At 42.9% G+C, this 12,008-nt stretch overlaps 1 protein-coding gene across 1 annotated transcript in view; it reads left to right on the top strand.

Annotated features, from left to right (window-relative positions):
- LOC126548507 (outer mitochondrial transmembrane helix translocase-like) overlaps nucleotides 1–11,103 on the top strand; it is a 59,471-nt gene extending 48,368 nt beyond the window's left edge. The window contains exons 8-9 of the mRNA XM_050196724.3: nucleotides 5,701–5,837; nucleotides 9,093–11,103. Coding sequence (XP_050052681.1) covers nucleotides 5,701–5,837; nucleotides 9,093–9,297 — 342 coding nt within the window. The 3' untranslated portion in view covers nucleotides 9,298–11,103. The remainder of the gene's footprint in view (nucleotides 1–5,700; nucleotides 5,838–9,092) is intronic.
- The last annotated feature ends 905 nt before the right edge of the window (nucleotides 11,104–12,008 follow it).

Here is a 12,008-nt window from a genome sequence, read left to right as displayed (position 1 = left end):
GCTGTTATACCTGAACTGCAGTTTCTTCAAAACAGCTTCAGTCGAGCTTATTTGTGGCTGGGATATCATAAGCTATGCACCGTTGAAGGGGTCTACTGGTTTTAGAAGGCATATATGTGCCGTGTATGTGCATAAATTTTTTGTAAAAAGAATGCCTGCAACTTCAACACATGATGTTGTGTATGATGTTCTGCTAAACACTTAAGATTCCCTTAGTATTTAGCTATGAGAGAAATTGCATTGTTCGTGGAAGAAAAAACTTGGTATATGGTGTCAACATTATACATTCGTGTTAGGACACTGCCCAGCGAAGCTTTCATCATGATTTTTATTACTCTGGTGAGTTGTTTTAGTCAAATATGGCCACCTTATTAATGCGTTACGTCCACATTTTGTACGAAAAAGTTTGCTGCTATACTTTCACCGTTCTCTGAGACAGGCACCCAGAAAACGTATTGCTCATGACTATTAACACGACGACGCGTCGTGTATAGTATGCGTACGCTACACTAATACCATAACAGCAATCACCTGAAAGGAAAAATTCATGATTGAGATCAAGAGCCAATCATTTGGCACCATCTATATCGTATCATAGTGGCCTTCATAGTGACCCTCAGTAGTCTTTATCGACACTATGGCAAGGCGTGCATTGTTCGTTAAACCCATATGTTCACTACAACTTCAAATTGAAATCACGATGCAGTTTTTTACAGCACCAGTTGCAATGCCTAAAGTATACTTCGAGGCACTGCAGCGCAGCTTAGGTTGCTTTAAAAATGAAGATTTAAGCACTTTCTGCCTCACCATGTCTCTATCCTGCGTTGTTTACTTATACAAACTGAGAACTAGTTGCTTCGTCAGTACATAAAAGAGAACCTCGCATATCTGCCTCATAAGGAAGACACCACAAGTCTCACATGAATTCACTTTATTTTTTACCTCCACCAGGGAATAATGTTATCTTCAATATGTCCCAACTACTAATCAATAAGACTTTAGCTTCTTTCTGGCTGCAGCCATACAGTCCAAAAGGCATATTTCACTCAAAAATTTGAACCGAGCAGCCTGTGTCAGTTTGCCTAGCAGATTTGTCATGTCTATTTCTCAATCAACAGGCACCAATAATTGCTCAAGTGAGTTGAATGTGTAGCATGGAAAAGGAAATAAATATTGGTACATTCCTTTTTGTATGCTGCAAACAGCTGTAAGCCACAATTAGCATTACTTCAAATTACCACCATTTAATTAAGCGGTGAAGGATGACCTGATTTTAAGAAGCACTTGAAGAAGCAAGTGGTGCTGGTATAATGAGGGTGTCTACCAACCGGGAAAACCGGGAATTCTCAGGGATTTTGAATAGTCTGCAAATACTCAGGGAAAACTCGGGGAATTTGTGCTTCTATCAGGGAAAATTAGCTTTAATTTTTATTGAAAGGGAATGAAATCGTCCTAATGCGGCTCGCGTAAAAGAGAGGAATAGTAACGAATTCTCTTTGACGGCGTGACGTTGGCTGGAGGAGTTTCCAGTGTACAGTCAATGACCGATTTTCCGGACCTTCGATTTTTGGGACATGCACGATAATTCTGGTGGGTTCACGGCACCACCACGTACCCCATAGAGTCCATGTATAAGAACGTCTGAAATTTCGGACGCAAGAACCCTTTGCGTCCCATTTTCTGGACTTTTTGCCGCGACAGCAGATCCGAAACGGCATTAATCAAAGCCAACACCGCCGTTTAGATTATCTCGCCGCCTTGAAGCAGCACTCTCGAACGCAGATCCACTGGCAGCCTTAGCCACTGGCAGCCTTAGCCACCGCGGCAACTAGCTGCAACGGCCTAGCTGCATCGACCTTCGCTACTTTCTTGCCGTTTGGTGCCATGTTTTTTATTGAAAGAATGCGCCGCTGTCAGTAATGGCGCCGACTCCGCCTCTGTAATCCTCGCGATTGGCTTCGAAGCTTAGAAAGCACAGTGCAATCCATAATACCGGGTCCCGAAAGGCAGCTTCGCCTCAGCACAGGAATGTTAAGCGGTGAAGCATATGTGAAGTATTGCGGTGAAGCTTAGCAAGCGTGGGGACAATTGTTACGGGACACAATACGCATTCCTTAATTATACACACATGCACCCGCCTCCTCCTGTCACCGTACGAGCTCCAATATGCCTAATAAAATTGCGCAGGCCTTCAGACGGACGTGCCTATGGCGATTTGAGCCCTTAAAGTGCCCCTCACCAGGCACCATAGCAAGTTTTGGTTATACGCTGAAAGTTGTTACATGTCCTATAGGGAATGTTCTGCCACAAAAATTTTTCAAATTGCTCATTAATAGCTGAGATAGAAATATTTTAGTGCTGTGAACCAATGATTTCAGGAGGCAAGCTCCACTGCATAGCGAGACACTCTCTCCACTCGCCCCATCTAGCCTCCACAAGCGAAATTCCTTCCTTGCATTCTCCCATTCCAAACCTCGAGGATCGCATGACGCATACGTCACAGGCCCCAACTTTTTTTTTTTTTCCCTCATTTTTTTTTCTGTTCTTTTTTTGCGGCATTGCGCATTTTTACTGAGGGCATTGCGCACGAGCTGTTGTGATTGTCTGGTTTCACGCAGCACACAATTTTGCATGCTGTGCACAAGGACACATGACTAGCGGTATAATTCAGTGCTACATGAATACTGAGGCAGAACAAGCAGATCGCAGAGCATGATCATGCAGTGGAACATGGTAGAAAATGGCATAGTTTCGGTACCAGCGCACGTGACTGCACAACCATGGGAACAAGCAGACGAAGCGGAAGTACATCTCTCTTGCTTCGGTGCGAAGTAAAACAAAAAACACGTAGGCATTCCGTTTGTGTGTTTTATTATTTCTCTAAACTTCAATTAATCAATTTAAGCAACAGATCACATAAATAACAAATGTTGCCTTGAATAATTCTCGAAGTCACGTGTCACCATGAGCGACGTCACACTGCGGACCCGAGCACGTAGGAGCAGGGACACCAGCACGTCACCGTCCAGCTTGCAGCATGTTTGCCGTGAGGGAAGGGGAAAACGGCATTCGGATTGAAATTTCAGACCTTTTCGTGGTGCATAGCAATGTAATTCTTTGCAAACACGATTGTTAGCGCGCATTGTGTGCTCTGCGCTTGTCAGCTCAACATGGCCAGACCTAGTGAGGGGCTCTTAAAGGGCAGTAAAAGACATGCATTTATTTTTTTGGACTGCCCAATTTCTCGGACGTTTTCGTAGCCCCTAGGGAGTCTGAAAAATTGGGTATTGACTGCACAACTGACTCTTCAAATGGTCCGTGGGCCGAACACGCGGCAGAACGAGGATGAGAACAGAAAGGTTCAGAAATTGCATTGAGGAATAATCGAGAAAGGAACTGTGCTGCTGCTTCTTTGAAGGAGCTTGAACTGAAAAAGCAAATGGTTGGCCGACGCCGAGATGCAGGAGTCCCTAATACAAACCAAAATAAACTCTTTAAAGCAGTGAAACGCAGCACTGAGGCATTGTTCGTGGGCTGGGAGTATGTCATGACAATTGAGGTTGACTTTCCAGCCGCTGAGAGAATCTCACTTGTGACGAAGTTCAGGCCTAATACCAATGAGCTTGCTATCAGTTGATAGAAATAGCTCATTTTTAAAAATATTTGCTTTTGTATGGATCTCTTTTGTTCGTATTTGAAAATGTTCGACTTGATTTGCAATGGACTTTACCATTTTTTTTTTCATAGATATTTTATTCACTGTGCATTTTACTAACACCTCCCTTCAGTTTTCTATTTTGAATAAAATGAACACTACTCCTTACTATTCAAAGTGGATTAAGTCGTTTTCTTTATTTTTAGCATGCTTACTAGAGAGTGAGAGCATTAGGCGACATGGTGTCAGCCGGTCTTAACATAAAACAAAGTTCTGTGTCACTCGGGGAATTTTGCAAGGGCACCCAGGGAAAACCTGGAAAACTCAGGGAGCTTGAAATTGTCAATGTGGTAGCGACCCTGATAATCTAAACTGCAATCCTCGTGTTACTGCTGAGTGTTTCTGTGAAGTGCAAAAGTTCGATATTATATACCAGGAACTACTCATCGTAAGCAAACATGCTTTAGTGGGTTAAAATCAAGGTAAATGTTGTAGAAGTCATAGATAGCCAGTGTTTGCGAGATGCTTGTTGCATCACGGCAGGTATGGTATCCTAACTGGATTCTTATGTGCTATGTTTTCGTGTTTATGCTTTTATTATTCATTTGAGCTACCACTGCAATATGTAGATCTACGTATGAAAAACCACAATGGGCTGGTCTGAGCTGCTTCGGCTGGCACTGTAGCGTTACCCTTGAAAAATATATTGTCTAGAAAATAAGCTCTTTGAATAAATTTTTGCGAACGAAGACGTCATAAAAATATATTTGAGACGACCATCATAAGTATACAAACACAGGGAATGAGAGTAAACAAATGGGAACACTGCAGAAGGCACCCAGACACCACCCGAACTGCAGCAGACAGACTTGAGTCTGTGCCCTGACGTCACGCGAGCTGTACTCGCAACGCCCCTGTAGGTCGTTCTCGGGGCTAATAGGAACATGGCGAAATCAGCAAGCTTGACCTACACAGAATAGAAATTTATTTACTTAATGTCCATTGTCATCACTCTCAGCCTAGCATTTTATCACTCTCTGTGAAGAACACATATAATCTTTCGTAAGGTCCATCAAGTGACTCCACAACAATCTCAAATGGGATGGTGGCCTATGCCTAGAATAGCCACTTTGCTAGATAGTCCTATAATGCATGCAATTCTCAAAACACCAAGAACTTGTGATGTGACTTGTTGCAATTAGCCTAACATGTAAAATAGCTTACCATTCGAATGTGCTTTCACAATCAGACTGAAAGTGGCATGTCGTCATCATGCTATGCGAGTTCTGTCGCCATCCATCGTTTCCTTCTTGTGGTGACAATGATGGTGGCTAGGCTGGCTCTGACAGTAGGCTGTTGAAAACGGCATGAACGCAGTTTTGGTTTCGTGTCAAATTGTGTGCTGTAAGCAGTTATTGGACAAATTTTCGTGGGGAAGAAATGATGTGTTAGAATCAGGCAAATATTGTAATAATTCATTGTGAACTACCAATTTTTCTTCACAACGTTCCAGGGGCACGCCAAAAATAGGCATATTCGACGAGAGATAACGTGTTCTGTGCATTCACTGTACCCTAAATGCCAAAAAGACAGACGCTTCCGCTATTGGAGTAACCGCTGGGGTCACCATGGGGTCAGGCACATGTGTGCTGAACAGCCAAATTAGAATTATCCTGCAAAGGCCAATTTCAGGATTGAAATAACAAACTTCGGGCCTATCGGAATGCATGGGCGCAGGCCTGGACTTTTGGTTGTGATCAAGTTAACCGAAAAATTTAATTAACCAGAGTTGAAATAGTGGATGTCTGTTGTAGTTGAAATTTTATGCATAAATTTGCTGAATTAATGGTCAGCTGTTAGGGGGACAGATATTAGTTTCTGTAAATGTTTTTCTTTTTTCTTCAAACTAGATTTACCAAGCTACTCTGTGTGAACTGTAAATGTCTTGTCACACAGGCAGAAAATTTCCTCATACTTCTGTAACCATTCCCCAGGTTTGGTCTCCTCAGCAAGAACAATTTCAGATTGTTGCTTTGCCTTTCCAGGTGAGCAAGGATGTGAACATTATGAAGATTGCACGCCTCACTGAGGGCTTCTCAGGTAGCGACTTGAGGGAGTTGTGTCGCAATGCCGCTCTTTACCGGGTTCGAGATCTCCTGCGAATTGAAAAGCATCAGGGAGGGTAAGTTACCTGAATTGCTTCTCGGTTTGGTACTGCATAGAACTACCTCGTTTGCCTCTGATCAACTAGCTGAACAGTGTAATCGCAAAGTAAAATGTCACTACGGTTGAAGCTCAATATAATGAACTTCAATATAACAAAGTATGTTTATACAGGTTTTCCATAGAACTTGATTTCATTGCCGCTGCAAAGGAACACCGAGACAGTAAATGGAAACTTCTGCAGACGCAGATGGTCAAATGGTTGAATTACAAGTGGCTGCTTGCAAACACACCTTTTAAATCGCATGCCGCCCTGCGACCTAGAGCGACCGCCAAAGCGAAGCAATGTCATGTTCTGTATAAAGTCTAATTGCTACAAGATCCTATCGTGCCCCCGCATGCCTTGTGCTTTGGGTGCAAGTGAATGCATGCTAGGGTGAGCCGAGAAGAATGGTGGCTTGATGAGCGCTGTTTTGTGTCTTCCCGAACAAGCAAGGGAAAAGAGGCAGGGCGTGCTAGGAGTGCGAGCTTGCAGTAACGCAATAAAGTGCATGCAAGATGAGGGGGAGAGGGGGGGAACAGGTTGGCACATGTCTCCTTTTTCCAGCGTGGCTGTGGCTAGAAAAAGTTCTCATACTTTTCGGACAGACCTTGTACAGTAAAACCCTGATTATATCTCTTTCAAGGGACCATGCGGTAACATAATCCAGGCGTCATATAAAATCTGGCCAACAAGACATTTCTATAATACACAATGTTGCTCGACTGAGTTTGCGAGGGACTTCAATTAAACTGTAGTTCTACCTTCGTAAGACTTGGCGCTGGATGCATTGGTATTCTGTGGCCAACAGTGCTCTTAGTACTGCAAAGATAGCGGGCTTGGTGTAGTGCCTAAAATGCTGTTGGCATTGTATGCCAATGTGTCTGTTGCCGGGAGCAGGCACTGCGAAAACGTTGAGAGGTGGAAAGCGCAAGGAGAGAACAATGAAGAAACAAAGGAAGGCAGCAGTTCAGCAATGCGATGAGGAGGAAGGGAAATGAACAGTGGGAGGGCAGAAAACAAGAAGGAAGGAAAAATAGTGCATGAACCATTGATGATGATTGCTGATGAACCGAACGAGTGAGTCTCCACCCTCCCCCTTCAACCTGGCGATCTCCGCAACTGAGTTGTGCGAGATTACATGCCCTTTCGCTCTGCTTCTTCCCACAACAGCCCACTCTCCTCCTTCTTACTGCCACTCCCCACAACTCAGTTGAGCAAGAGCTCCACACCCGCTCCCACAACTCGCTTGCCCAAGAGCATGCGCCCTTTTCCTCACCTTCCCACAACGAATGAGTGAGCTAACGAGCGACAGGGCCCCCCCCCCCCCCCCCCCTTACAGTTGCGCGAGAGCTCACGTGTGACAGTTCCCCTCTCCATGTGCCCTTCTTTGCAAGTCGGTTGCCTGAGAGAACACACCCTTTCCCTCGGTGCATTTTCTTTTTCTTGATTTCCCTCACCCGACCAACCATCAACACGGATGAAAGAGACAAAGAAAGCTGTTCGCCTTAAAAGACTAGCAGTGAGCCTGGAAACGAGTCACAGCTTTCCAAATGGGAAGGGGCATTTTTACCCACTTTAGCAGGGGGGGTGGGGACAGTGCTGCAAGGGAGCTGCTGGAAGTTGGCGGCGCTTCTTGTGTGTCCACCATTGGGTTTGCAGTTTCGTGTGGGTCGGCGTATGAGATGAGACGTGTGTAACATCTTGTCTTGTAATCCAGTCTTTTAATGCATTGTCTCTATGGGGAGTTCGCCGAGGCTGCATTAATCCATTGTCATGATACACCGACGAGACAAAAAAGAAAGAGGCATGGTGTATGTCTCGCCAGAGGTGGCGACTTCAACCATGCCTTGAGAGAGTGGAGAACGGAAATAATCTGAGTGAAGAGACAAGTGAGGATGGAGAATAAAATCAGTTGGAGGGGGCTGCAGGACTGCATTTGTGTCCAGGTCAGCACACGGCAATCGCAGCATGTGGGTCAGGCTTGAGGAGGTCTCTGGCTGGGGAGTGGCAACATGTAGCAATTGCTACGAACGGGCAGATGTCTGACTTTCCCTTTATTAAATGTTTCTGAACAGTTTGTGCTTGTGCGGTGTAATAGGGTCAGTATCTTGATGTTGCTGCCATGTTGTGGATAGAGGTGGCGAACTGTTTCCACCTCATGAAAAAGGCATTCAGACAAAATCCTAGGATGGTTTCCAACGCAAATAGTTGTCTTGGTGACCGTGCATGATAGCGCGACAATATTTTGGGGGAGGTGGGGATCAATAATTACGGGATCAAAAGCCTTGTCATGGACTGCGCCTAGTGCTAGCAACTGTAAAATAGCACCATGGATACACTTGTATCATCATGTTTACAGCCTCCAATGCAAAGCTACAATTCTTGTTTGCAACAGCATATTGATTCCATGAGACTGAGATTGCCTTAACTTTGTCTGTGTTAAAATGACATGGCTTGTAAACTCCAAGAAAACATGCATTTCATCTGTTGTTGTCACAGAGTCACTCATAGTCACTTTTGGTTGGTGTTTTCTTGTTTGAACTGACTGCTGATGCATTTGAAAGCGCACTAGCACAATTTAAATATGCCCAGTATAGTTACTGTACTGACATGACATATGATGCAGCAGTACTGTACTCATGTTCTCCACTTAACATGAAAGGACGTGTGCATATTATGAATTTTGCATGAGGTGATGTTCTTTTTTCATTTGCTTGTCACAAAAGCTTCAGGCACATGCATGCAATGCACGTAGATTTTGTTAAATCAGAACTGCAGTACAACACTGCTTTGCTAAATTGTGGAAGGAAATACATTGCTTTCAGTTTAACTAAGGTAAGGAAATTATAAAGCTTGTCATGTCAATGTTCAACTGTACAGGATTATTAATTTCCTTTGTATGTGTAGCAGAAGTGAAGCCATCTAACCAATGAGGCACCAAATTGCAGTTTACTGTGATTGCAGTACATTAAAGGCCAATAACTTAATTAGTTATCTATCATTTCTTGTTTCACGATGCTAAGTACTGTAATGTAATTTGCACTTACTGAACTACTTAGATGATGCCACATAGTCCTGCAACTCATTTTAGTACCAGTACTGTGCCTTATTAGCATTCAACTGTAAGTGCCATGCTACCAGGCCTCTAAAATTGTGCTACTTATACTGTGATTCTTAAGACAGGCTTGCTTTTTTCTAATCCTTGTAATATTTTTGTAATCTCCAACTCAGGGTACACAAAGAAGTGTCTGATGATGAAGAAACATTCCATGATGCACGTCAGTCTGGTGCAAAAGAAGGTTCAGATGATGATGAAACATTTCATGATGCATTACGGCCTATCTGCATGGAAGACTTCACCAATGCTCTGGCCAAAATGAAGAACTCAAAAGTGCTTGCCCACCAGCGACACAGTGTCCCATTAGAATTGGACTAGGCCTTATGCAGTCATCTAAATCCTGAGGACTGTGTTGTTACATTTGTGTTTATGACATTAATGGCCCGCCAGGAGTGGACTGAACAATGTGAGCTGCTCTTGTATTATTAAGCAATATAAGAAATTGAATAGTAATCACTGTCACAGCAGTTATCAGACCACCTCTGTGCTGAACAGCTGCACACTTACATCCATTGAAACCCATTGCTCATAAGAAAATGAATCATTGTTTGCAAGAATGAAGGCAGTAAATGCTGAGATTTTAACTGGCAGGTGAGTGCCTCATGCTTACTAATTGTAATTTGCATCCGGGAAGTTATACTGAATGACATTTGGGTTCATCAAGTACTGAGGTTTTATGACATTTACTTGCACTCAAATGTTCTTGCCAGCAAGGTGCTGTCTGACAGGACTGTGAACTGATGTTCAAAGTAAAATTTGTTTTGTGCTATTTAAAGTATAAACCCCATGCAAGCAATTTTTTGAGCGACAGCGACAAGCGACGCGATGGAGATGGCTGTCGCATTCGCTCGTCGCCCAGACGTCAAACTCCAAGCGAGCGACCGCTTCGCGCGACAGCACTCCAGTGTTGCCTGTATTAGGGGATTGAGTTAGCGCCAAACCTGGCGTGGCACTTGCTATAATTATTTAAGTTGATTTGTTGGGCTGTACAAAGCAGCATAAAGTATTTCTGAAGGTCTTGCAATGGGTTTATTTTGTTTACCTATCAAAATTTGGTAGTTTGCTCGTTCTGTTTGTATATTGAGAAGCGCGCACGTGCGCACACCGGTAGTACGTCACTAATGTACATCCCGTTCCGGCTGCTTACTATTGGCTAGTCACTCATAGCACTTCCAGGCGATGAGCGACGAATTCTAGATTTGCAGGACCGAGCGATCGCGCGACAAGACCGAGCGATCTGTTCAAACAACGGCTCGATCCGTCGCTCGACGCTGTCGTGCACAAAATCGCGCTCATGGGGTTTAGCCTTAAAATGTTTCGATTATATGGTAGTTTATTTCCTACAGTAAGCAGATTCTGTTATGCTTGTCAGTCTTGGGTAGAACGTATTTGCTGCAGCTAGCAGCAGTTATGCATACACATGCTCAGCTGTATAAATATGTATAAATATAAATACCTATGTGCGTGTGATAGCATTCACTTTCATTCTGGCAGGAGCTGTGTATGTTTTGTCTTTCAGCAAATATAAACTTGTTAACTCAAATCTTTTTTGTCTGCTTTAAAATGTAGTACAACAGCTTATAAGGATTGAACTGTCTATGAAAGTTTAAATAAATTAGTGCATGGACAGTTTAGTAAGCTTTTCTTTGTTGGTGTGTCATAAGGATTGTAACTTGCCAGTTTGCATTTCCTTTGTTTTATTAATTGGTTACAAATTCTGCAGGCCGTTCTCAGCCCACACATAGTAATACTAGTGTGTTAATGAAACCATCATACAACACATAGGGAAATTTTAGTGCATATAAATGGAAAGTTGTTTTAGTAATGGCAAAAGTTAAATTTTGATTTGACAGTCTTGGAAGCAGGTGTGCTGGGAACAGGAAACATGTCTTGCCTCAACCACCACACATTTTCTGCCAGTTGTATTAGCGGATTTGGCCTTCCTTGGATGGCTTGTGCTCTCTTAAAATGTAGATTATCACATCTGTGCAGTGCTTTTGCAGCACTTTACTAATGCACCAACTAAGTGGCCTGGTACACAACATAGGGGAATACAAACCTGTCAACTCTTCCAATTTTCCAATAAAGTTTACAACTGTTTCATCAAGTTTTGCGAAAAACAAATTCTCACTTGTTGTTCTCTGACCATACCTTTGGAAGTTTTCCGATCATGAAACAATATCAAAGGGGTACCTTCTTGGAGCAAGTTTGTTCAGACAAGTTCTTGAAGCAGGCAAAATCAGCAACAACAACGTCACTGTGATCTAAAAAACAGTGTCTTGCTTTTCAATTTGTACTATTCCACGTTTTCTGCTGCTTGTGTGCTGGCCTAAGAAAAATCATCATTAATACTGTGTATTTGTATTCAACAATATGTGTGTGCTCCTAGCTAACTTAAAGAATATTTTTGCTATTCACCCTCACTCCTTTTGGTGTTGTGTCCGTGGGATTTTTCCTAATTTTAAAGTTTGTTGGTTGGCAGGTGGGGGCATATTTTTAAAGGTATAAAATGCTTACACACAGGTGCAGAACTGATATGTACCACACACCCTTTGAATTCCGCGAGATCATGCAATAGTCCACTTTATTTTGGAACCATGAATAATTTCTGTACACGTTATATTATACACGCATTTCTCACTTTCACAGCTGGAGTGATGGGTTGTTACAACAGACAAAAAATTACCACCAATAAACAAACCAATATGCATAGCATAGGTAATTGCAGACCAGTATTGAATGGCTGCTAAATTGTACAACTCCATTGCACGATGAAATTGGACAATATGAAGTGTAGATGCCAGCTTGTTGAAAAGTGATGGATGCAACTGAAGCATTTAATTATGTGCCTATAGTAATCTATTGTAATGTGTTGCACGCAAGTTAAACAGCCCATCACCAGGCCACATAGCAAATTTTGGTTATATGCCGGAAGTTGTTACGTGCCCCCTAGGAAGCATTCTGCCACAATAATTTTTTCAAATTGGTTCATTAATAGCCAAGATAGAAATATTTCCAGGGTGTCTACC

The sequence above is a fragment of the Dermacentor andersoni genome, chromosome 1, assembly GCF_023375885.2.
Source record: "Dermacentor andersoni chromosome 1, qqDerAnde1_hic_scaffold, whole genome shotgun sequence".
NCBI lineage: Eukaryota > Metazoa > Arthropoda > Arachnida > Ixodida > Ixodidae > Dermacentor > Dermacentor andersoni.
Note: the sequence above shows the minus strand (reverse complement) of the source record. Positions and strands in the feature narration are given on the sequence as shown.